General features: G+C 43.3%; 1 protein-coding gene across 9 annotated transcripts; it reads left to right on the top strand.

Annotated features, from left to right (window-relative positions):
- Positions 1–16: 16 nt before the first annotated feature.
- On the top strand, positions 17–26,172 carry tdrd12 (tudor domain containing 12). 9 transcript variants are annotated; one of them, XM_077007391.1, is made up of 30 exons: positions 17–145; positions 670–716; positions 1,066–1,230; positions 1,425–1,561; positions 1,889–2,008; positions 2,163–2,218; positions 2,321–2,406; positions 3,303–3,543; positions 3,639–3,730; positions 3,841–3,935; positions 4,117–4,188; positions 4,268–4,343; positions 4,526–4,632; positions 4,713–4,766; positions 4,912–5,010; positions 5,095–5,155; positions 5,285–5,392; positions 5,613–5,798; positions 6,026–6,179; positions 6,381–6,508; positions 6,596–6,787; positions 20,465–20,593; positions 21,406–21,523; positions 21,630–21,769; positions 21,888–22,111; positions 22,759–22,840; positions 23,053–23,234; positions 23,488–23,695; positions 23,813–23,905; positions 24,000–26,172. In XM_077007391.1, exons 2-30 carry the CDS (start codon positions 693–695, stop codon positions 24,192–24,194), a joined length of 3,624 nt encoding a protein of 1,207 aa, XP_076863506.1. In that variant the 5' UTR covers positions 17–145; positions 670–692; the 3' UTR covers positions 24,195–26,172. The 9 variants fall into 9 exon arrangements, 8 of the variants coding, with proteins under 8 accessions (XP_076863506.1, XP_076863508.1, XP_076863505.1 ...); XM_077007393.1 differs by lacking the exon at positions 17–145 and adding an exon at positions 313–330; XM_077007390.1 differs by lacking the exon at positions 17–145 and adding an exon at positions 416–501.
- Positions 26,173–26,676: the final 504 nt, after the last annotated feature.

The following is a 26,676-nucleotide window of genomic DNA, read 5'->3' on the forward strand; positions in this document are numbered from 1 at the left end:
CTCCCGGGCGACAGATTACACTGGTCGGCATCCCCCCCCCCGTCAGGTTTTACACTGATTTTGTGTATATGATATTTTTGTAGGACCTGGCAACCCTGGATACCACCCCCTGGACTTTTGCTTCTGCAGCACTTGGAAGTTTTCGGTAAAGGCTCCTTTTATATTTTGCTAACGGAAAAAAAATCCTTCTTTCTCTGATACTGAGGTCTTTTATTGTCGTAGATAACAGACAAATGTCCTCAGGTAAAAGTAAGGGAAACGATAAGCGAAGAATAATAACGCCTAGAAACTAGAGTTGGCTAACGTACGATGATCAAATTAGCAACTGAGGTAACGTCCCCCCCCCCCCCCCCCCCCCCCCCCCCGAAAGCGCGCGCGCGCGCGCAGGTGGCGCGAGCTAGTTAACGATCTTTATCTTCACCACCACCCCCCCCCCCCGCCGCTGCGGCTAACCTCGACTTATAGAAACCGTGACTGATCTCAACATTTGTCACTGCTTGTGTGGGATAATAATACTTTTTTTAATGTATGGGAAAAGATCCGGGTAGTATTAGGGGTTAAAGATTGAAGGCAGGAGTCCACAAATTAACTAACTGAACATTACTAGCCAACCTGTTTGCTCGAGGTGTAGCTAGTGTGATTTATTAAACATTACATTTCGCTTTTCAGGTCTTCAAGTGCAAACTGAAGAAATGTTAGAAATCTCTATAATTAAGGTACAGTGCGTTACGATTTAAATGTATAGACAGTGCTCGGTAGCTAACTATCAGTTTTGTGCGGTTCCAGCTCTAACATGCCCGATTCAACTCGTTAAGGCCAGAAATCTTTCACAAGCTGAATCAGGTGTGCTAAGGCAGGGAGAACTGGCCTTAAGAAGTAAAGTAATAAAGGACCAGGCTTAGTCATTATGCTTACTACTAAATGTTTCATTTACTCACATGGTCTGTACTTTATCGATTTGGCAGTGCAGCGTTTGCAGTAGCCTTCTCTGATTTGATTTAGATTATATGTAATATGCAGAGAGTGTGTATAGAGTGTGATGTTAATATTTTGCGTGTCTGTGAGGTTGAGGATCCAGGTTGTCTGTGGGGAAGGGTCTTGAAAGGACCTGGCGTGCAGGGTGACAGTCCTGAGCAGTATGATGACCTGCACGTTAAAATGAACCTGTTCTATCACGAGGTTGACCTGGATGTACAGAAAGTAAAGCCCACTACACTGGAGGAGGAACAGGTAAAGTACAGGATCATGTGACGCATGTTTGAAAGAAAAAACGGCTATTAATTTAAAGGTAGTTTGTTTTCTAAGTCTTTCTATTTTGTTTTTACCTGAAATCTTTTGAGCTCATAGAGCTCCACTCTCTCTCTCTCTCTCTCTGTGTGTGTGTGTGTGTGTGTGTGTGTGTGTGTGTGTGTGTGGCCGGCCAGGTGTGTGTGGTTTTTTGCCCAGCCATGAAGAGCTGGTGCAGGGCCACTGTGGAGACTCTGTTTCTGGGATCAGTGAGGAGTCGAGCCATATGTTTCTTAGTCGATTATGGAGAACGTATCATTGTCAGCACAGATGAGTATGGCACTTCTCAATGGCTTCTTCAAATGTTTATTAGTGATAATTTATCTGACAGCACCAGCAAAGATGCCTCTCCGATTTTGGTTGAGCACTAGAAATAGAGATTTCACTGATACTGTACTCTCCGAACAAGATAGATGTGATGTGAGAGCCCATATACATGACATAATTAGACACTACCCTTGTTGATTACACTTTTGTGGCCTCAAGATATGACATGAATATAATTTCATTAATACAAACTTAATATGTTAAATGGTAGGAATCAGGAAGACTTTGCTAACATATGTTGCACATTTCATCCATTCAGTCACATTTTTTGCAGTGTGAGAGCTCCCCTTGAGAAGTTCCTGCAGCTCCCTTTCCGGTTGCAAAAATTTCGCTTAGCTAGGATCCACCCTTTGACTCTCAAGGTGTCCATCTGCGATGAGACTGCACAACTAGTGTAAGACTTCTCTTGGTGCACACAGGCAGCCTAGACGGTTCCCTTTTATGCACTTCACACTTGATACAATCTGGCTGTGCATAGATTGATCTGAAATTTGGTGTTGGTGAATCTGTGTTGGTAATTTCCATGTCATTGGTGTGCTTTCTGGCAGTCCGTCACCACACTGGGACAGCTCTGCTACAAAATACCTGTGCAACCTTCTACAAGGTAATGGATTAATTTGGATGTGTTTGTGTAAGCCTGTTTACTGGTGTATGCCTGCTCAAACAAAATTAATCACTCTGAAATTGTAATTCTTCTTGTTTATAGCATCTTCCCTTGCTGAGGCTGTTCTTTGTGAAACGAATGCAAACTGCACAGCTATTGATCTTTATTTGACCATCAAGAATTTTAAGGTAATTTTTGGGAACATTTCACAGCACAGACACAACTAAACTTATATTGATTATAATTAAGGGTATTGGCTTGCTTTCTACAACAAGCCAGTGCAGTTCACTTGATTTGACCGTGAACTTGAAGTGCAATTCCAATAATTTCCGGCTTTTAAGTGTAGGGCGCAACACAGCAATGTATTAAAGAGAACCTCAATTAGGTATTGAAGATGTCACTGCTGCTATATTCTCAGCAACTGGAAATAACACACAGCAGGTAATTTGTGGACACAGATTTCATTATCCTGATGCATGATTTCCATCACTGCTGAGAAGCCCCTTGGAGAATTAGTTGGGGAAGTGAGATAAAAAGCATAAAAACCCTGTGCCCAACTCCCAGCCTGGGGGACTTAATGGAGCCCATGTGTATTAATTGTGTTCTGCATTAAATTGGTTTTCCTGCTTAACATGCCCAGCATTGGCTTGCTGTTTTGAATTTCATCTTCCAGAGGGAAGCCAAAGCAAAATGGAGAAACCCGACCACAGGAACAATCTTAAAGTTAAAAAAAATTTATTCAAATCCAATATTAATTCCACAGAGAAATTGCATCTTTCCCCTTTGGTTGACCAGTAACTCTGGAAGTGCCAAGCAAGTTAGCCCCCTAGTAATCACTAGTGTGAGTGTGTGTTTTATCACTGCACAGATGGGTAAATGCGGAGGACACATTTCGATTGGGGTGAAAATCACAATTGACAAATATGGCAAATTTACATCTTTATATTTTATCTTGACTACTATGAACAGGTGAGGTTTTGGACAATTCAAATCCGATGGTGGAGTTTCAACAAATGCAAAACATTTTACATTTATTGTAGAAATGAATAAACTAGAAAAACTTTCACCTTTCTTATCCTTGCAGATCTGTGTCAACGACGATTTGGTGATGAAGAAGTTTGCCTCTTTCTCCAGTGAGAAGGCTACGGTTGGAGGAGAGCAGACAGACTCTGGGGATCACTGTCCTGAGCGCTCTCCTGTCTGCCTGGACTGGGACATCTACTCCAATCCTGACAAGATCCTAAAAATGAAAGGCTACAGTACAGTTAGGCCTCCTTCTTCATTCTTTCTAATCAAGAACGGTGGACATGATAAGTTCCTGCCACGTAAGTACTGCTTCACCAGCTCTGACATTAATACACCTTAGTATGTTGCAGTTATGTTTTTTTTGTTTTCCCTGATCGCTGCCTTTGTCACTCAGGATCAGTAAAGCTGGACACTGAGCGAGCGAATGGAACATCTCTAAACAAGCCTCACAAATCCCTCAAAACACTCGGTCCTGATGGATCATCAGTAGGTGCTTCTGCTGCAATGCTAGTTGTACTGCACTAAGCAGATTGTGTCCGTGTGGCAGCTCAAGATCGGCTGTTTTACTGTCTGTGTTGTGATGCTGATGTTTTTAGCTAGATAATGGTGAGATATTTAATGGACCAGAGACCTGTGGAGCTCCTGATGCAGCTGGATCAAACGGGTTTGTTAAAAGCAAGCTTAAGACATGGTGAGGTTTTTGCTAATTAAAATATAATTTTCAAAGATGAGTTTCATACATATTTTCATATGAAACTCGGTTCAAACTCTTGAGCCAGTGTCTGGGTTCTGTGCATGTGTTCCTGAACACCATGTCTCACAGATGTACATGTAGGTTGTTTTTTTTTGCCCTCTTGATTGATTTTCTTCAGCATTTTGAAACGGTCGGAGGATACAGAGAGCAGCCTTGCAGAGCAGATGTTTCAGGAGTTGAGTATGGTCAGGTACTTCTCTTTGCATTGTACCTTTGCAATGGGTTGGGTTGTTGGTTTATTTACATTTTCCTTTGCTTGGATTTTTAAGCCACAGATATTGTCACACTCCCTACAGACTGATGAAGTTTCTGAAGCCGTCCTCACATTCAAACTTAATTCCTAAAGTAAGAAGTCTACCATGACTATTTACGTGGCCAACATGAGATTGTATTTCAAGTTATATTTGTAGATTGTTTGTTTTTACATTGCAGCATTGCTGAAAGACGATTTAGAAATGCTGTTTCTAACTTTAGAAATGCAGCCAATTTAAGAAGTTATGAAAGATGTTAATCATCTCTGTTTTCAGCCAGATGAAGATGAGCAGCAAAGCGAGAAGGTTTCTGATGAAATGTCAGAGAAACTAAATGACCTCACCCTGGTTCCACACCATGAGGAGGAGGAGACTGCTCTCTGGTAGGGGGCAAGCATTTAAACTGTGTGCCCTTCAGAGAAGCTCTTTGAAATATATTGAATATTGTAACTTACTTCTACAGTCCAGGCATACAAAGATCTGTCGATTCCAATGAGATGAATGGCTTTAACGTCAGGTAGTAAACATTTAATTGTTTTTAATGTTTTCTTTTGAGATTAATTGTACATTTGTACTCTGTTATGCAAGCAGCTTTGCATTTCAAAATACGTGTGCTGAAATGTTAAACTGTAGTTTTTACTGATTTGTTTGTGTTTTGTAAGACACAGTAGCACAAGTGACACCCATGACACCACTACAGAGCTGAAAGAGCCAGCTTTCTGTCAAGAGCCGAGTACTACACACCAGCTGGCCTGTGCAAGGTGGCTCTCTCACTCCCATTTGTTCGGTTTTCAAGTGTCTTATTCTCAGGTCTGATCACAATTTTTACCTCTGCGTATGTGCAGATTGCTACAGCTGCTGAACCCAGATCCATTAAACCCGGACGTAGAATGTCTCGGTGACGGTGTAAGTGCTCTTTAATTAGCCGTCTCTGGTGATGTGTAGATCCGGTTGCTGTGGGCGCTGCTCTCTTGGCGGAGTTGCTGTGAGTCGTGTGGGTGGACTAGCTGTGGGTGCTGTGTGTGTGTGTGGCAGGTGGTGGGCTGGCAGCGCACCAGCAGCGGGGTGTTGGTTCATACGGAGGTCCCCGTCAGCCCGTGCCGTAGCCTGAATCGCGCGCCCATCACCGCGCCATTCCGCAAGGTGATCGCCCTCCCTCCCCTGCAGCGCAGCTCTGCTTTGATTATCCGTTTCTGTCCCCTATGGGGCACTCTGTTCACTTCAAACAGATGATGAATTGTTATTTTACGATGCTGTTGAATATTTGGCTTTTGGTGTATTTCCTTTTTCTTTTTTTAACCATCTCTTGGATGCAAATGTAAATGCATGCATCGGGTCTTAAAGTGCCTTCTCCTGTGGGTAGTTCCTGCTGAAGAGGAAGTACAATGGGCCGAGCTTGGCTGAGAGCTACTTCTGGCCCCCAGTGGCACGGGGCTGTGACGCGCTGCTGGTGAGGCCTGCTGGAGGCGACCATCTCTCCTACCTGCCCGCACTGCTGGCTCAGATCCAGCTCTCCACCGTGTACAGCACCTTCACAACACACGCTGGGGTGAGGGCCGCTGTCTTCAACCGCACCTCCCTACCAACATCTTTCCTTCAGGCTCTTCCTCTGATCTCCCCCTTTATTTCAAGTTTTGAAGAAATGTCACTTATTCTTAACCTTACGTGCTTTCATACTCATCCAGTAGGTGTTTTCATGCTATAGGAGAGGGTTTCGGTAGTTTGGGATTTGCCTCTATCTTTTTTACTTTGATTGTTGATCCTTCTCCTCTTTAGCCTGTAGCAGTCGTCCTGTGTCCAGGCTGGGAGAAGGTGCAGTGTGTGTTGGAGCTGCTGGATCAGATCTACCCTGCTGGGACCCTCCACCCTGCTGCCGTGATTCTCGGGCTGGGCAAGGACGAAGCCAAGCAGGCCAAGATCCACAACAAGTGTGAGCCTTTTTGATTGGGTTCGTCTTACTGCTGACACAACAGTGGTCATTTCTAAAACCAGAGGTTTGAGATGTAGAAGTACACCTGCAGACTGGAAGTGAGCTAGCTGAGACAATGCAAGGAAATCTGATCTCAGATCAGCACTGGGTGACTGACTTTGAGGTCAGACTTAATGAAACCCTGAGTGCTGTGTGTTTTAGGTCAGTTGCTGGTGACCACGCCCTTTAGTCTGGCCAGGCTTCTGGATGTGCACTGCTTCCTGTTCTTGAGGCTTTGTCACCTGGTTCTTGATGAGGTTGACGAGCTATACTCGCGTGCACCTGAACAGGTGAGAAGGAAGGAGGAGGGCAAAGAATATGCCTCCAACCAGGTGCTTAAATAACTTGTGTTGATTTGATTTTTTTTTTCTCTGAAGATGGCAGCCATTTTAAAACATTTTAAGAACGTAGTGTCTGGAGAGGGCAGAGGGGCGTGTCCTCGGCAGATCGTGGCAGTGGCCGGCCACTGGGTCTCTGCGCTGGAGAACCTGGTCCAGGAGCACATGGTCAACCCTTGTATTATCATAACTGTTCCTGAAGATGCAGCACTGTATGGTGGCGTTCACCAGGTCAGTCATGGGTTAGCCGGCTTCTTGGGTAATTATTTTACCACATATAAATGCAAATGTTCTTGCACCCTGCACAAATGTGCAGATAACTAAAGATTGCCTAATTCCATTTTTTAAATCTGATCAGATTGACATCTTGTATTTGAATGTCGTTTGACATTGATACTGATATGATATTTTGATATGTTGTATATTTTTTTGTGGTTGAGTTAGTTGGGTAAAATGTCTTGGGGAAATTTGGTTTTATAATATATATATATATATATATATATATATATATATATATATATATATATATATATATATATATATATATATATATATTAGGGGTGGACATAGATTAATTTTTAAAATCAAGATTAATCTCACTGAAATCTTGAAATTAATCTAGATTAAAATGGCTCATTCAGAATATGTGTACTACCCAAGTAATGACTAAAAGTCAGTCTTTGAGATAGGGTTTCTTAATACATATAGGGTGCATTAGACCAGGGGCTCATCTTCTTTTTCCAAAATGCATCAATGACTGCTTGAGAAAGCTGTTCTACTTTGATACTTGAAGAAAAAAAACATGCTCAATAAAATGTAGTCTATATGTTCAACGGATTATTCAGTTAAACATGAAAATAGTACTGTATGCCTACATACTTTAAGAGGACATATTCAGTCAAACATGAATTTGTAAGCCTACGTACTGTAAATTAAAAGGGGTTGATAACATGTTTATTCAGCTAAACATGAGATTTGAAATGTAAGCCAACATTTAGTACAAGGGCTCGATAACCTGTTTTCGGCGGCGGCGACTCTTCCCCTGGGCTGCATCAGTGCTTGACCAGCGTTAGCAGCATTAGCAAACGGGTGCTTTGCGTTTAAATGGTACTTCAGACTGGTAGAACTCCTACAATAATCTAATTCCGCGTTGCATAAGCTGCAAACAACTTTAGTCTTGTCAATGTCTCCATTAGGAAGCTTCTTAAAAATGAATTTTCCATGAAGCAAACCTGGCGGCCTCGGGGCTGCATCCATATAAGCACATGTGCGATTTGTTGTTGTAATTCACAGGTTTGAAAACTCGTTCTCGCCCCCTACTGTGCAATTTGGTTAGGAATACAGCCGAGCTAAACTATCGAGGTGAAAGTCATCATAGTTTGCTTACCTATTTTGACCCAGCTCTAGGGGTGCACGATATGACGATATAAAATCGTGAATGGCGATGACGAGTGGAGAATCGCAGGCGATCTACCAAATTAGAGAAATCGTATAGATTGCCTTTGCCAATCAGCGCAATGACTTTTTTATGCTGGTTCCCACCGATGCGGCATACATAGGGCGTAGGACTGACCAATCACAGCGAACTGTGCGTCTTCCACGCCTCCATGTTGTGCTTGTAAAAACTAAAAACTGCGTGGACAACGACGGCTGAAAGCCAAACCGAGGAACTGGTAAAGAAGAGGAAATCCACCTCTGTAATCTGAAATTGATTCGGATTTTCTTCCACTGACCAAGACCAAACTACAGTGATATGTAAAGTGTGCAAAGAACACGTGAAAATGTCCGATGCCAGTACAACAAATTTATTCAATCACTTGAGACGTAGACATCCCAAGTAATATGCCGAAAGTGAAACAATGCGGGCAGCCGTCTCACAAGTGACCATAGCGCATTAAATAATGTGAATACAAAAGCGAATTATATTGAATAATTTCGACTATATGTATAAATATTTAACTTTAAATTTAAAGTGCTGGGAAATATTTATTGCAATAGTGCACTTTAACTGTAAGGAACTGCGTGACGCAGAGCAGGGAGGCGGACACAAACGCTGAGGAGAGCGAGATTTATTGAATGGAACTACAAAGGCAGAGTCGTAATACCGGGCAGGTGTCGTAACAGGTAGGCAGTCCGAACATGAAATATAAACGGGCATGGTGGCACAAAGAACAAAACAAGGCAGGGAAACAAAGACTAGGCTGAACGTACTTGCGACAAAGACGAAACAGAAACAGTTAAATCCACTAGAGCACGAACGAGGCAAGAGAATAAACAGGTAAGTAGCACAAATTAACCGATACCAACATGGGAGACACGGGGACTATAAATACATTGAACTAGACTAGAAACAGGCAGGGTTGCCAGGTCCTACAAAAATATCCCGCACAAAGTCAGTGTAAAACCCGCCCTTCAGCAGCCTAAACTAGCCCAAAGCCTAGACAAATTGGAGAAAAAAAATGGAGACAAATTAAGTATTATATCGCGATTGATTCTTTGTGTTGACTTGTAACCCCCATGGTGGCCCAACTCAAAAGTAGCCCAAAGAACCGCACCCCGCGACCCCAGAATTTTTACCCGCGGCTGGATTTTCAAACAAGCCCAATTTGGCGTGAAAACCGCAAACCTGGCAACTATGGAAACAGGTGAAGACAATAACGACATGGGCGTGGCAGACGTGGGGAAACAATAGAAACACACAACAAGGCAGGTTCAAGGAGCAGGGAACAACAGACACGAGGAACAGGGAAACCGGAGTGACAGCTAGGAGAGGGGGGCGTAGCCCTACGTGACACAATGTCACGTGTGTTGTTTACATTTTTTGTTTACAATGTTTGCACATGGAAAATTGCAATATCATTCATTTAAATCTGCTTAAAAAGAAAGCTTTGTAGCCCCAATTTTTTTTGTTTTTGTTTTTTTTGGATGGAAGATAGTGATAAAAAATCGAAATCGTGATTTTATGAAAAAAATCGTGATACAATTTTTTTTCCCATATCGCCCACCCCTACCCAGCTCCCAACCCAACTTTAAGAATAGATTAATGTAGATAATTTTTATATCGCCCGATATGAGTGTCACATTATCAAACGCCGTTAATGCAGGTAATGGCCCACCACTGCGGCATTGGCACATCCAACCCCAGCATCAGTACATCAACCGGCAAGCCAGACCATCTCCTAGGTGGTTGGAGGTGCTTGCATGCAATCGTCTTAGGTGTATGGACATCAATTTAAACATGTATAGCTCACGTGCCAATGATTGGCATGTGGCTCCGGCAGGCTAATCTAAAGAACTAAAGAAAGGGGTTCAGAGGTGACCACAGTCATGAGGGCTCACTGAGACATTGCTTTCCAGCCAAGTCATTGTCACAACTAGTGATGACAGCATCAACATCTCAGATTACCATGAATCTCAATGTCAATGTAATCTTAACTGAAGGCTTGATTAAATAGGTGAGTCTTAAGTCTAGATTTAAAGATTGGAACTGTGTCAGAATCTTGGATTAGAGCTGGAAGGCTATTCCATAATTGAGGGGCTTTAAAGGAGAAAGCTCTGCCTCCGACTGTAGTCCTACAAATTTTTTGAACAATTTTTTTGGGAGTGCAAAGGGTGAGATGGGTTGTAGTAGGCAATGAGTTCACACAGATATTGTGGGGCAAGACCATTTAATGCCTTATAGGTTAACAGAAGAATTTTAAGTTCAATTCGATATTTAATTGGAAGCCAGTGTAATGCCACGAGAGTGGGACTAATATGATCAAATCTTCTAACCTTAGGACTCTAACTGCAGCATTTTGTGTAAGTTATAGCTTCTTTATGGACTGTTTAGAGCAGGTATCACCAAATGGCGGACCGCGGTCCGGATCCGGACCCGAACGCCGTCCTGTCCGGACCCAATCACATTCCTGATTAACTGGATACGGACCCAAATGCCAAAAAATTTTTAACGGGAGACTATATTTTAAACCGGAGAATTTATTTTCAGACGAGTGTTACGTTCACCACCCATTTGAGTGTTACGTTCGCCACCGCGGACCCGGACCTAAGGTCTGAGCTATCTGCCAAAAATGGACCGCGGAAAGATTTAATTGATTACCCCTGGTTTAGAGCATCCAATAAGAAGACCATTACAGTAGACCAATCTTGACGAGACAAAAGCATGGACCAGCTTTACTGCATCAGTTAACGAGAGTAAGTGTCTTAGCTTGGAGATATTACGTAAATGGAAAAAAGCAGCCTTTGTGACATTGCATATATGTGTGTCAAATGAAAGATCCGAATCAATGGTGATACATAAGCTTTTTGCGGTAGATTTAGGTGTTACTGAAAAACCATCTAGGGTAAGGGGAATATCAGCCCAATTGCTTCTAGCAGCTTTGGGCCCAAGAATCAGCACCCCAGTCTTGTCGGAATTTAGTTGGAGGACATTAGACGCCATCCAGTTTTTAATGTAGAGTAGTAGTGATATCATCCAGATTGGAAGATATATACAACTGAGTATCATCTGCGTAGCAATGGAAGCTAATACCATGCCTACGAATGATAGTGCCCAGTGGAAGCATATATAATGAGAATAATATGGGGCCCAGTACAGATCCTTGTGGGACGCCATATTTTACTTTGGTATGCTCTGAGCATTTGTTATTTACAAGTACAAATTGGTAACGATCTGTCAGTTAGGACCTGAATTAGGAGAGTGCTTGACCTCTTATGCCAATAGGTCTCCAGCCTATTTAGTAGAATATTATGATTAATGGTGTCAAAAGCAGCACTGAGGTCTAGCAGTATGAGAAAAGAAATGTGTCCTTTATCAGAGGATATCAAGAGATCATTCAGTACTGTGATGGGGTCTAAATCCAGACTAAAAGAACTTTGACATGTTCTGTCTGTAAGAAGGAAGAGAGTTGCAAAGAAGCTACTTTCTCAAAAATTTTGGATATGAATGACAAATTAGAGATTGGCCTATAGTTGGACAGTTCCTGGGGATTAAGACTAGGTTTTTTAATTAGTGGCTTGATGACTGCAAGTTTAAATGAACTGGGAAGACTCAGATAAGAGTTAATGGTTAGCAAAGTTTCTACATTGCTATGCAGTAATTCTTTCAGTAGATGGGTTGGTACGGCATCTAGTATGCATATGGAGGGCTTAGCAGATCCTACCAATGAAATAAGCTCCTCATGACCAATTGAGGAGAAGGACTCCAAAAGAGCATCAGAGCTGACCAGACAGCTGTCAAGGTGCATTGGCAGGTTGACAGGCTCTGAGATAGCATGTCTAATATTTTTCATAATTTTATAAACCTTAACATTTAAAGAATTTCAAAATTGTTACTGCTGCACTCTAGTGGGATTAGTGAATTGATTTGTTCTTGACTCCTCGTTAGGCTAGAAACTGTTTTAAATAGGAGTCCTGAATTGTTTTTATGTTTTTCTATTAAAGCCGATAAGTATGAGGGTTTTGCCATATGGAATTGCGTATATTCAATAAGGCTTTTCCATGACAGTCTATACACTACTAATTTAGAATTTCGCCATTTACGCTCCAGGATTTGCGCGGCTCATTTAAGACTATGCGTGTGCTCGTTGTACCAAGGTGCTATTCTTCTCTCACTGCCTCTCTTGTATCGCAATGGCACACCCTTGTCTAAAGCTGTACGAAGAGAAGTCTCGACGTGCTTGGTAAAACACTCAATTCCTTCCGGAGCTACAGGTAGATCAATGTTTGTCGGACCCGGTAAAATATTCAGTGAGTGCGGCTATGGTACTAGATGTTATAGTTTGTTTATTTTGGTAGCGGGACGGCCGATGAATACTGTCATTCAAACAACTCGTACGTTATGAGGCTATGGTCAGAAACTGCCTCGCTCTGAGGAAGTATTGCTAAGCCGGATATGTTAATACCAAACGTTAAGACCAAATCTGAAGTATAACTACAATTATGCGTAGGACCCACCACATTCTGATACCCATTGAATCAAGAATTACTTGAAAGTTTATGCTAAAAGTTACATAGATCCTCAAAATGGATGTTAAAATCACCTAATCGGCTGATGGCACTACATGAGACAGGAAGTCCGAAAACTCCTGCAAGAACTCAGAGTATGAGCCAGGGGGGTGGTAAATAGTAATTAACATAAACAATTGTGATGCTTTGTTGGTTGATACATTTGAAACAGTGAGGATGAGATGTTCAAAAGAATTAAACTTGAGGCTGGATTTTTGAGAAATGCCTATATCTGAGTCATATATTTTTACCCCACCTCCTCGACCATTTGGACGGTGGTTATGAACATATCTATAGCCAGAGAGAGAAGCTTCGTTTAGGGCCATATAATCGTCTGGCCGGGTCCAGGATTCCGTCAAGCAAAACGTTGCAGATTACGATTCCTCCGAGGGAGTGTAATTGAATTTAACATTGATTAAATTTTGTCTACTAATTTTGAGAAAATTACTTTTTGGTATTCGAGGAACAGACAAAGTTTCAATCCGGTGTGACCTAGGTGACGTCTCCCTGCAACTCACAGAGAGTCTGTTTAGCCTGTGTGTCTGCTGCCTGGCCTCTGCTCTGGTTTGTCAATCCCCATTAACTACTCCTACACTACCACTATTAAGCCTAGCAGATATGCTACGGGAAATGAGAGCTCAAAATGTGTCCAATTATCTATATAACCCACTTTGTTTTCTGAGCACCATTTAGACATCCAGTGGTGTAGCACACATAACCTGCTATAGGTTTCGCCGCCATGACGAACTGGAAGGGGACCAGAACATATTACAGCGTGTGTGTGTTTGAATATTGCATATACATACATGCACTATATTGCCAAAAGTATTCGCTCATCTAAATTATTGAAATCAGGTGTTCCAATCACTTCCATGACCACAGGTGTACAAAATTAAGCAACTAGGCATGCAGGGGTCAGTGAATGCTGAAGTGCATAGTGTCTACGTGTATACTACGTATATTACGTGTCCTCGTTAGTATAGTGCAGAGGTCACTCAATCAATCTCATTCCTGATTAACTCTATTAATTTCTATTTCAGTGGTCCGCAACCAATGGACCTTGGTCTGGATATGGACCCAAATGCCATCCCATCCAGACCCAGAATTAATTGTTAAAAATATTTTTTTATTTTGACAGGAGAATTAATTTTAAACCGGGTCAGAGCTATCTGCCAAATTTGGCCCGCAGAAATATAAAGTTGATTAGCCCTGGTATAGTGGATAGTATCTCCGCCTGTCACGCGGAAGACCGGGATTCGATTGCCTGACGGGGAGACCCTCTTTGGGGCTGTCATGGCCTGGTGGTAGGGAACTGGTCTTGTGACCGGAGGGTCATGGGTTCAATTCCCAGACCTGAGGCCTTGACTGAGGTGCCCTTGAGCAAGGCACCTAACCCCAACTGCTCCCTGGGCGCCGGGCTAGGGCTGCCCACCGCTCTGGGCATGTGTGATCCACAGCCCCCTAGTAATCACTAGTGTGTGTGTGTGTGTGTGTGTGTGTGTGTTCTAACTGCACAGATGGGTAAAAAGTGGAGGACAAATTTCGATTGCGGTGAAAAATCACAATTGACGAAAAAATATGGCACACATAGTGTGAATGTCACCAACTTTCTGCAGTCAATCACTACAGACATACAAATTTCATGTGGCCTTCAGATTAACTCAAGAACACTGGGCAGAGAGCTTGACGGAATGATTTTCCATGGTCGAGCAGCTGCATCCAAGCCACACATCACTAAGTGCAATGCAAAGCATCAAATGCAGTGGTGTAAAGCACGCCACCATTGGACTCTAGAGCAGTGGAAGTGAATTCTCTAGAGTGACGAATCATGCTTCTCCATCTGGCAATCTGATGGACAAGTCTGGGTTTGGTAGTTGCCAGGAGAATGCTACTTGTTGGACTGCATTGTGCCAAGTGTAAAGTTTGGTGGAGTGGGGATTATGTTGTGGGGTTGTTTTCCAGGAGCTGGGCTTGGCCCCTTAGTTCCAGTGAAAGGAACTCTGAATGCTTCAGCATGCCAAGACATTTTGGACAATTCCATGCTCCCAACATTGTGGTAACAGTTTGGAGCTGGCCCCTTTCTCTTCTAACATGACTGTACACTAGTGCATAAAGACATGGATGGCAGAGTCTGGTGTGGATGAACTTGACTGGCCTGCACAGAGTCCAGACCTCAACCCATAGAACACTTTTGGGAGAGCCAGGCCTTCTCATCCAACATCAGTATGTGACCTCACAAGTGCGCTTCTTAAAGAATGGTCAAAAATCCCCATAAACACACTCCTAAACCTTGTGGACAGCAGTGTTAATTTTGACAGCAATTTTTGATTTAGTCTTAGTCTTTTGACTAAAATGTAATTTAGTTTTAGTCATAATTTAGTCATTGATTTGTTTTTAGTCTTAGTCTAGTTTTAGTCGACTAATTATCATTAGAATTTAGTCGACTAAATATCAAAAGAATTTAGTTGACTAAAATATAAATGGTGTAATAGTCTTTATATACACTTGCACAAAATGAAACATTTATTAACCAGTTACAGAATATTATTTTTTGTATGTGCAATATATACAAAAACAAATTTCCAAACAACTCTATTGACCTGAACTTATAGTTATTGAGCATACAATAACAAAACATTGATGACCAGTAGGTCCGCTCTACCTGAAAACATATGGAGTTTATGAACAATGCATATTACATTCTATATAAAACTGGGCGCCGTAAAACAATGCCATAACCCGCAGATGTCGTTTCATTTGTCCCGACATCATCATCCCTCATGGTTTACACAGCGTCTTGTTTTTCTCAAAGTCAAAGGAGAAATGTGTCCATATATTGCCGCTCATCTTTCTCCCTGCTGACATTGTCGAGTTAACTTCAAGTTTAATTTCATGAGTGACCACAGTTCACAGGCTGGTTTGGTCTTCCCGGGTTCTGTGCGATGTGAAGACGTTAGTTCTGATTGGATGGTTACCCGGTTTGTCCCGCCTCTCTGTGTACGCTAAAGTAGTTACGGTTGGATCTCTTCTTAACTTATCTCTACCTTTCACTAAACTAAATCAGGTCTGATTGACCTGGCCAATATTTTTCGTCTCGTTTTTATTCGTTGACGAAAATGTCCTTTAATTTCGTCATCGTTTTTATCCCTTCGTATAGTTTTAATTTAGTTATCGTCTCGTTTTCGTCATGAAAAAAAGGTTCGTTGACGAAAACTATGACGAAAATTATTCGTCAACGAAATTAACACTGGTGGACAGCCTTCCCAGTAGAGTTGAAGGTGTTCTAGCTGCGAAGGGTGGACCAACGTCATATTGAACCCTATGGATTAGAAATGGGATTTCACTTAAGCTCAAATTTGCGTCAAAGAAGATGAGTGAATACGTTTGGCAATATAGTGTATCGTCGGCATCCGTCCATCTCTAGAGACGATGGTGTAGCTTTTTGTGAGTCTATCTGCACTGCCGGGAATGGTTGTGCAGTCCAACTCGGGTGTGACAGTCCCTGCCGCACTTGGTACAGGTGAAGGCAGATGGCTGTTGTAGCTGCTGTTGCCGCTGCTTCCATCTGGATCTTTTCTGTGCGGCATTCTCGTTGCGCTCAGCCTCTGCTCACAATGTACCCTGCCTGACTGCAGGGTACAGGCTGGGCAGTCGTCTGCCGACTTTCCCATGTGTTTGGGTTGATTGAGCACTGCACCATGTCCTTCTTGTGGTTGTCTTGTTTTGGGCGCCCTGTTTTCCTTTGGCCTTTGGCCAGCTCGCCATAGAGGAGGTCTTTGGGAATGCAGCCTGTGTCCATTCTCTTGACATGGACGAGCCACCTGAGACTTCTCTCACTGAGAACTGCATGCAAGCTGCTCATGTTGGCTCACTCCAGCACCATGGTGTTGGGGGCCCTATCTTGCCATTTGATCAACAGTATGCGCCACAGGCACCATGTGGAAGCTGTTGAGTCTTCTTTCGTGCCCTGCGTAGGTGGTCCGTGTCTCGCTGCCATAGAGGAGAGTGATGAGTACACAGGCCTGGTAGATGCACAGTCTGATCTTCTTGACGAGGCTGGATTGTTCCACACATGCTGGTTCAATTTGGCCATGACTGTAGCTGCCTTGGCGATTCTGTTGTTGATCTCCAAGTCAATGGACAGAGAGATGGTGGACCCAAGGTAGGTGAAGTTCTCGACAACCTCCATGGGGTATCCATCAATGACTGTTTGGAGGAGTCTGCCCTGAGCCATTATGTTTGTCCTTTTTCAAGCTGATGGTAAGTCCAAACTCCTTGCATGCGTGGGAGAGGCAAGTGATGACCTGCTGAAGTCCGTCTTCGGTGTGTGATGTCGAGGCTGTGTCATCAGCGAAGAGCATTTCACAAATGAGTACCTCTGTGACTTTGGTCTTGGCGCGTAGACGGGCTAAGTTGTAAAGCTTGCCATCGGACCTGGTGTGGATGTATACACCCTCACTGCAGTTCTTGAAGGCGTAGTGGAGGAGCATGGAGAAGATGCCGAAGAGTGTAGGCGCGAGGACGCAGCCCTGCTTTACTCTGCTGCTGACTGGGAAGGCCTCGGAGGTTGCACCGTTGATGGAAACCGTGCTATGCATGTTTTCGTGAAAGGACATGACCACAGCGAGCAGGTGTGGAGGGAGGCCAATCTTCTGCAGCAAGCTGAAGAGTCAGCTTCGACTGACCAAATCAAATGCCTTTGTAATGTCGATGAAGGCGATGTAGATCCACTTCTCCTGCAGCTGGCATAGTGAGAAGATCATGTTCACTGTTGATCGGCCAGCCCTGAAGCCATACTGGGACTCTGGGTAGACGCGGGAGGTGAGAGCCTGCAGGCGGGCGAGAGCGACCCGGGCGAACACTTTGCCAAAGATGCTGAGGAGGGAGATGCCCCTGTAGTTGTTGCAGTCGCTCCGGTCTCCTTTGTTCTTGTACAAAGTGATGGTGTTGGGGTCACTCATGTCCTGGGGGATGTAACCCTATTCCCAGAAAAGGCAGAGGAGGTGGTGGAGTGGCTGGAGCATTGCTGGCTTCCGCTCTTCAGGACCTCTGGGGGTATTCCGTCACACCCAGGTGCTATCCCACAGACAAGGTGGTTGATGGCTTTGCTGAGCTCTGCCACAGTCAGTTCTGTGTTCATTTTCGCGTACAGCTCGAGGTAATGCTTGGTCCACTGCTGCATCTGCTTTTTCTGACCAATGATGACCTCACCTGTCTTGCACTTAAGGGGGGCGCTCTTGGAGGAGATAGGGCCTGTTTCTTTCTTGATGTTACGACCTGAACCCATATGTTACGACCCTCGGCTAGGTCTAGGAAGGTGAGAGTCATAACATAGGTGTTTAAGGAGCTGGTGCAGTGGGACCAGGAGAGGAAACAACCAAAACGCCAGTGCTCCGATGCTGATATATGTATTTTAATGGCAACAATACAGCAGTCTGTATTTCAACAATAGGGAAAACCCACTGGACGGCACCAAAGAAAAGAAAACCATCAAAAGAAAACAATACCTCAACAAAGTAAAAGATAACCCCTAAACTTAACCAATAAAAATACATATAGGGTGCCCGCCCTCTTACCTGGGGTGTATAATCAACAGGCTCCTACGTGGTGCATACATGTATAGGCATGCCTCATCTAGCCTGCAGGTTTTCCCATATGTTAAGCTAAAACAGCACATACACAGGTAGAACAACCACCTGTAAGACACGCAGCACAATAGCACACTAGCACAATAGCATACTAGCACAATAGCTGCAGCTTCCATACCAGCAGCAGTAACCACAATTCAAATCAAGACACCGTCACACATGGCCTCCTTGCCTCTCCTCTCCTCTCTTCAGCCATCTTGGATTTCACAGTTTTTATACTGGAGGCTCCTCCCCTTCAGCAACTAGAAGTCCTCCGGATTGGTCCAGGGATGGGAAAGAGTCCACCAATAACTGAACACCTCATTTCTCATTGGAGAGACAAATAGACTTTATGCTCCAATAGAGAAAATACCTGTGGAACAGCATCTAAAAAGAAAAATATCAGAGGCACAACAAAGGACAAGTGCCACAGCACGTAACACCCTTCATATATCCCTCTTGCGTTGCCTGTATCGGCAGCTGCCTGGATGTTTCTACAGAGGTTCTGCCAGTAGGTGTTGGCACAGTGGCGGGCGGGCTGCTCGGCTTTGCTCCTGGCAATCCGTAGGGCTTGTAGTGTACTGGGGCTGGGTAGGGCTTTCCTCTTAGCCTCGGTCACGGGTTTCAATTCCTCCCAGTGGGCCTCATACCAGTCAGCGTTCTACTCTCTCTTCACGTAGACGATAATGGCGCAGTTGTATATGGCGTCGCGGAGACGTGGCCACTTGGACTCAAAGGTGTCATCTGTCAGCCACAGATATAATATATATGTACCGTATTTTCTGGACTATAGAGCGCACCTCAATATAAGCCGCACTTGCACTTAAGTTTGTTTTTTTTAATGGAAAATGTTGTATAAGCCGCATATATCTACTGAACTGAATACAGTGAGTCCCCACTTAATGACGGGTCTGGCTACCGATGGACCGGAGTTACGACCTACTCTTTTAAATTTCGCGCATTGCGCGGAGGAGCAGTGGCAGCACAGTGGAGTGTTGTGTACGATAAGCTGAGGCAACGCAGCCCATCTCGGCAACACAATTGCTCTTTCTCATGCTGTACGCATGCACGAGAACATTAGTTTTTTCTATACTGTATTTACGATCAAAGCGTATCTAAGTCTAGGGTCACGCTTAACGACAAAAACTGCTTGTTGGTTTGAAAAAAATTCTCCATCATGCCTGCTGCTTGCATGTGCTAAAGGAAAATGAGCACTTTCTTTTTTGATTTACAACTTTGACCTACCACCTGATTCACTTTCTGCTCTGCCCCCTGATGGGTGAAGAAAAAATCTACAGAAAAGCCGCACCTCAGTATAAGCCGCATCGTTCAAATCGTGGGGGAAAAACTAGCGGCTTAACTTGAGTATGTATTTTAAAAAAAAAGATGTTTAGTATGGTTCCCTCATTCTATGAATTTCAGAGAATATTCTCCCCCCTCACAGAGAGGCACTACATGTATTTCATTTACATTTATATTGGTTTTAAGCAAATGTTATCTGATGAAGATTACAAGGCAGTTATTATTTATAATGTTAGCTCGATGTTGCACTCTGGCTTCTAATACCTCACAAACTGTGAACTCAGAGGCTCTTCCACATCATTGTGGAGTTTGAATATGCTGAGGAGATTGTTTACTTTATTAGGATATTCTCTCTCCTCTCTGGCTCTATTCCTGTCAGGTTTCTGCTCTTTCTCCTTTCCCTGTCCCTGAACTAGCATTATTTCACAGCCAAACTGGATTGTTATTTTAAAGGACTGATTCAGGCTAATCACTGTTGGTATTGGACCTGTGGTGGTGATCAGTGCAAAAAATGCTGTTTTGCGCTCAGTAGAAGGCAGATAACTCCCACACTCTGTGATAATAATGCAAGTCATCACACACGCAAGTGGATGGATTTTTGCACTTGAACATAATAGTTTTAATCTATAATGTGAAGGAAACAGTATAAACTGTCTATAAACTGTTCTCAGCTATTTTCACTTGACTTCTGAGCTTCTCCAAGGCCTTTGGCTGTGTTTTGTTCACGCTGGAATGTAATTGTATCCGATTAGTTTCTTTAAAGGCTTTCCTCCCAATATCCCATTCATGTAAGCATTTTTGTTTACATTGTCCCTATTACAATATGTGGTATCAGGGCAATCTCTATACACAACGAATTTTAATAAGGTATGAGTGTGCAAGTATAAAGGTGGATCAAATCTGGTTTAGGCTTTTGCATAATTTAATATACATAATTAAAAAGTGCGTGCTCCATTTTATTCCGTATGTATAGATGATCCTGTTGTGTCTGGACTGCAGTAAGACCTCTGTGTTGCTCAGCTCTCTGGATTTGAGCCCTTCTGTCCCCCAGAAAACCCTCATCATCACCAACTCAGTAGAGGAGGTGGAGCATGTCTACAAGGTGCAGTGAACCTATCACACAGACCTGCCACCGCTCAGAGGAACATCTCACCAAAACATCTCACCTCATTTGCTACACATTAGTGATCCCTAGAGTTTTTATTCAAATTTTGTTTCTTGATTTAAAGATTTTCTATAGAACGTATCCAAGATTCCTGAGTTAGTTTCCCAATCTGTGGAAAATATATATTTTTAAATCCAGATAGGTATATTGCTGTGATGGCAATATAGGCAGGTGTTGGGAATGTGAGTCATTAATCATGGCTTAAAAAAAACATTGTTTAATGCTCCAAAACTATTTTTCTACTCCATGCTTACTGGATATTGGGTTTAGTAATGCATTACTCATGTTCACACTATAAATTCTTGTGTAGTGGTTTGTAGTATTTTGCGTAGCACACATGCACACATTACTTACCCTAATCCTCAGGAGCAGCCTTTAAATCAGGCGTCCTTCCTCTGAAGCGTAGGAACACACGACTGAAGCTATCACAGCCATAGCATGAGCCCTGTGGCTAGAAGATCGATAACGTTTTAAAAGTTGACTTCATTGACTTCTAATATTCATAATTTATACAGTTACCCTAGAACATGCTGCCCTGTTTTACTGATCTTAATATGTTTAGAATGGTTGTGGCTGTACAAGATTATGTACAAGATTATGTTGACTGCAGTGTAGCTGTGAGCCCTGTGGCAGTCTAGAGGAGGACATTTTTTCACTGCATTTTCCTACATTGTACTAAAAAATAGATTCAAACACCGTTAAATATGCAGAAATGCTTTTTGACGGCTAACCTGTAACACGTGTTCCAGGCTGTCAGCAGTTCCGCCGCATTTTGTCTGAAAGTTCACGAAGGTCTTACCTACCAGTTTGACTTTGTGGTTGAGCAGTGGAAGAAGGATATTGGTCCAGGCACCCAGGTTATCTTGGGTAGGGCTGCACTGGGAGCTCTTCACACACATCAGATAATGTTAGTTTGATGTGCAAGATTATCTCACTATTTTTCCAATCTAATTTTCGTGACTCCTTCTCCCAGTGACGACCAACGATTGTCTGAAGGCCCTCTGTATCAGGGATGCCACCTGTGTGGTGCATTATGGGTTCCCCAGTTCACCTAAAGTGTTTGGGAACCGGCTGTTCTGCATGTCACACAACTTCAGGAATCTCTCTAAAATGGTAGTACCAATTATTCTGCCTTTTGTTCCCTGATATGTAAACACTCTTTGACTTTGTAGTCTCACATTCTTAGGACCAAATATGTGTGTGTGTGTGTGTGTGTGTGTGTGTGGTGCAGTATCAGAAAGGCGACGAGGGCCCCCCTCCTGCGGTGCGGTCCTTGCTGTTGCTGTCGGAGCAGTGCGCCCCTCACGTGTGCGGCGTGCTGCGCTTCCTCAGGCGTGCGGGAGCCGCGCTGCCCGCTGAGCTCCTGCGGTTTGCACAGGGGGTGCAGCAGGCCAGAGAGGAGCGCAAGACGGACCGGGCCCTGTGTGGCCACCTGAAGAGTCTGGGCTTCTGCAGGTCCCTCCTCACCACCACGCTGCTTGGAACGCTTCACTGCTAGCCTTACTTTTCTGACTCGCATAGGCCTATAATAGCCATAATGTATGGCAGGGTACCCGCGGGTCCTTAAAAAGTCTTAAAATGTCTTAAATTTAGTTTTCCATATTCAAGGCCTAAAAATGTCTTAAAATGTCTGGAATTTTATGAGGGGAGGCATTAAATTATTATAAGTGTGTGTTGTTCAGTTGTTCTGGTGCGATGTGAACTTTGCCGAATCTAGCGCTAATGCAGAAAATAACCGCTCCAGGGTCCTAGTGCTAGATTCCTAGCGTTGGAGTATACGGCCTCAACAATGTCAACAATTTTCCCCCCACTATGGTTTACTTAGTTCATATTTAAATACCCTGATATTAAATGCATTTTTTAAAAACCTGATGGTCATTATTTTAGTTGACCAGTGTGTGTCTCAAAACGATACACAGTAGCTTAACGTCATTAACTCTACACAGTTCTGTACTTGGACCAGGCCTCTGTGTGTGTGTGTGTGTGTGTGTGTGTGTGTGTGTGTGTGTGTGCGTGCGTGCGTGCGTGTTTGTGTGTGCGTGCGTGCGTGCGTGCGTGTTTGTGTGTGTTCGTGTTCATTTAGTCTCCTCTGTCTCCATCAGGGACAGTACAGTTTGCCCAGACAGACACACAATCAACCAGACTCTTGACTGTCCCCTTCACCCAGAGTCTGGCACTATCCTGGTGAGTTTCCCACCGTCTCAGGGAAGCGGTAAAGCAAGTTTGTGTTATTGTTTTCCAGATTATTCCAGAGTTATTTTTAGAGGAACATGGTATTATCTTGAAATACTTGTGGACTTGACCTTTCACCTATATTTTAATTGTGTGGTGAGTTTAAGGGTTATTGGGTGCTTGTTTAAATAACGGGTTGTTTTGTTATTTTACTCCTTCAAAAGGTATTGCCTCTTTACATTAAGAGTGCGAATGTGTACTTTGGGCGTATAGTGAACCAAAAAGAGGACCCGTTTGAGACCCTTGCTGCCAAGATGTGCTCTCACTATGCCATACAGAGGCTTTTTGCAACAGATGTAGAGGAGACCGGCCTCTATGCAGTACAAGAAGAGGATGTATATTATAGGTACACTGTGACCTGTTAGCATAGTAATTGGTTGTGGAACAAACCATAGAAATGTAAACTTCAAGCAAGCTTTATAGGAACGATCTTTCCATATCCGGTCATGTGTTTATATAATTCAATCACATCTTTATTGTGTGTGTGTGTGTGTGTGTGTGTGTGTGTGTGTGTGTGTGTGTGTGTGTGTGTGTGTGTGTGTGTGTGTGTGTGTACACTGGGACATGAATGGTTGTGTCTCACTTTGGTTGTATGACAGAGTGCGTGTGACCAAGGTTCCTGAGAGAGAAGGGAAGCTGTTCAGCAGTGTCACCGCTCACTTTGTGGATGAGGGACGCACTCAGGACGTCAAGTCCCATCAGCTGCTCGTGCTGCCCCCCGAGTTCCAGCTCTTGCCTCCTCAGGCGGTGGAGATCATTCTGTGCAGGGCCCAACCCATCGACGGAGAGATGGACTGGCATCCCAAGGTGTTCACACGGTGTACAGCACCTCCATCAAGACTGGTCGTTTTCTCATTTGTAGCACAGATCAGTGTCAAAGCTCTTGTAGTTTGGATAGATCACCATTTTGGCCTTTTTGTTCAGGTTACTAGAGCCATCAGTCTGAAGATCAAAGGGAAGGTGCATCAAGCCAAGGTGGTGATGTGTCTAGGCAACACGGTTTGGGTTGATCCGATGGTAGGACTTGTTCACTCCTTTTCAATCCCTTTGCCATAATTTGTTCTCTCTTTGAGGCTCACTTTGTATCTGTTGTGCCATCTTAACATTTCAGATACGCATGACGCGCTTGCCCGGCCTAAAGGCCTTCATAAATGAGTACAACGTCCACACAGAGGTTCTGGCCACCGGCATGGGCACCAATAACCCTCAGCATGTGGAGCTGCTCAGGGCGCTCTGCCTGGGAGAGCAGGTGTCCGCTACAGAGCAGCCAAGCAACGGCTCAGACGAAGCAAATCTGACCATCTGAAGCTTGTTGTTTGACTCCTGTGTCAATTCATTGTTCGTTAAGTGTTCATTTAATGAAGTTCGTTTGCATTTGGTTGTGTTAAAAATACATTTACTTAAAAATACATTTTAAGTAACTAACCTCTTTTGTTTATTTTTGCACTGAAGCGGAGTCATTTGTTGTTGTTGTTGTTGTTGTTGTTGTTGTTGTAAAGGTGCAACTGTGCAGGAAAAAGAGCAGGATTGGTTCCACTTGCACTTCAAACTATAAGAAAGCAGCTGTCCATGGGTGGTGTACTGAGAAGACATAGTGGGCCGTACTCTCTGGGTGGGATGGGATTTGTTTTGCTGGCTCGTATTGGTCTGGTGGTGGTTGCCAGTCCTGGGCATCGGGTGTTTTTATGCATACAGGACTAGCAGACCCCCTCGTGCAGGTTCACCTATATTGCCTAACTGCCTGAGCAGCAAATCAAAAAGATTTATTAGCCACGTGATTCCACCGCAGACATATGCAACTTCTGTCTGCCTAGCTGATAATACTGTAATGTAACGAGAGGACCCCTCCCCCAAGGAAAAATTAAGTGCTTTGTTTTTTCTTTTCAGGATCCAAACATCCAAATGATATGTAGATGTTATGCCTTGAATGGGTAATTGGGGTTCTCTGGTCAGGTGAGAAACTCTTGTGCAATGAAGTGTAGTTTTAGCTGCACAATAATTGTCAGATTACAGCTGTTCCTTTTTATCTTAATTTATTTTTGTGTGTGTGCAGTGTTGTGGTTGTTGGCCCTGATGCTCAAACAAGTCAGAAACGACCTGTGAATGATGTACATCCAGTAGAGAGCTGGCTTTCTTCTCATAATTTTGGCTATGAGACTTCATTCTGAGAATAAACTAGAAAGAGTATTTACATGTCACTCTGTATTCCATAAACCGACAGCATTTTTAAACTGAGCCAGTCATGTTGCAGCGTTCCAGTCCGACACGGGTCCATGCTTTGATTAGAGCATGCTTGAAGGCAGAACATTGACTGTGATGGGGAGATTAAATGTATCCCTTTAATTCTTCAAAGTTTAATGGGTTTTGGCAAAATCATTGCATTGTAGTCTTATACTACAGTAACGGTCTTCCTTTATTCATGATTGTGATCGTCATTGGGGACAATACATGCATGTTGACGTAATCATGTCAATGTCAAAGTGAAAGTTTTGATGCGTGGTCGAATAAGACTTTGATGTCACATCTCTGGTTCAGTCGGGTGGACGTCCAGATCACTGCACTAATAACCCTGCTTGGTTTTATTACCATTTCTTTAATGTGCTAAAAACAGCTATTTAATGTCCCGAGTAGCATTTGACCCGCCGTGTGGCTTTAGGAGCAGAGTGACAGTAACGAGAGGACTGCAAAGAGAGGTGATGCAAACATTTCATAACTTCAGGACTGATGGTAGTGTTTTCACTCTCCTCAGTGTGCAAAGCCATTGGGATCGAGGCTCTTTGATGCACACAGATTGAAAACTGATGTTCTATGAATGTTTGGTGAAATGTTTCTCGCCTGCTGACCTACTATGGGCCCTGTTTCTCCAAACCATTGTAGTGTTACGCTGATCTTTAATGAGTGTCATTTGCAATGCTCATGGGAAATTGAGTCCTGCCTGAATTGAGTCCTGCCTGTCATTTACATTGCCGATTTACTGATGTTTCTTGTCCTTTGCACAGGGAATGGAATCAAAATGGCTAAATGTTTGGAGTATAGTACATAACCTAGTTGTTCTAATACTGAAGGTCTAATGCAGCACGGACTGGAACTCTAATGAATCCTTTGTACTTTAATTTCAGGTTAAATGTTGGTATGATTTGTGTTAATTCATTGCAGTTTGCAATTTGTTCATTCCTGTAAATCTGGACGTGGAAACATGCAGTTGCTCGTGATGCTGCCACCTGTTGGAGTGTTTTATTTCTCACTTTTATGAAGATGAATAAAGCCACGTCGTTTACAGCTTCTCCATGCGGATCACACACATTTATTGAGTGTTTAACGTGATGTCGGGATAAACGCTGTCGTACACTTATGTGAGGGTGGGTTTGAACGGTAGATTTAGGCCGCTGGTTTTGTAGCATTGTATGAGACTGTTTTGTATAAAGATTTTAGGATCCTTCTCAGTTTTAACCATTTTCCTCTGGTAAGTGTAAAGCGCAACCAAATTTTTTTGCCTTTTTTGGTTTGCAATATTAGTCGGATGCAATACCAGTTTGATGGAATTCTTAAAAGCAAAGTCTTTTTTAACCAAATAATATAAGTTTTTATACTTTTACAATATGCCAGAACTAATGTAATTGAAGCTGTCCTATTTTATTGTAGGTGGTCATTAATCTCGACTTAATTGCCCTGTAACGAGATCACATTCAATAAGGTTCACCAACTATCTGTAATTGAGAATGCAGAGACGTAAAGGACCCATAGCTGACCCATATACGCATGGATGTACAAGGACACTATTCTCTTAA

Source organism: Brachyhypopomus gauderio, chromosome 5 (genome assembly GCF_052324685.1).
Source record: "Brachyhypopomus gauderio isolate BG-103 chromosome 5, BGAUD_0.2, whole genome shotgun sequence".
Classification (NCBI taxonomy): domain Eukaryota; kingdom Metazoa; phylum Chordata; class Actinopteri; order Gymnotiformes; family Hypopomidae; genus Brachyhypopomus; species Brachyhypopomus gauderio.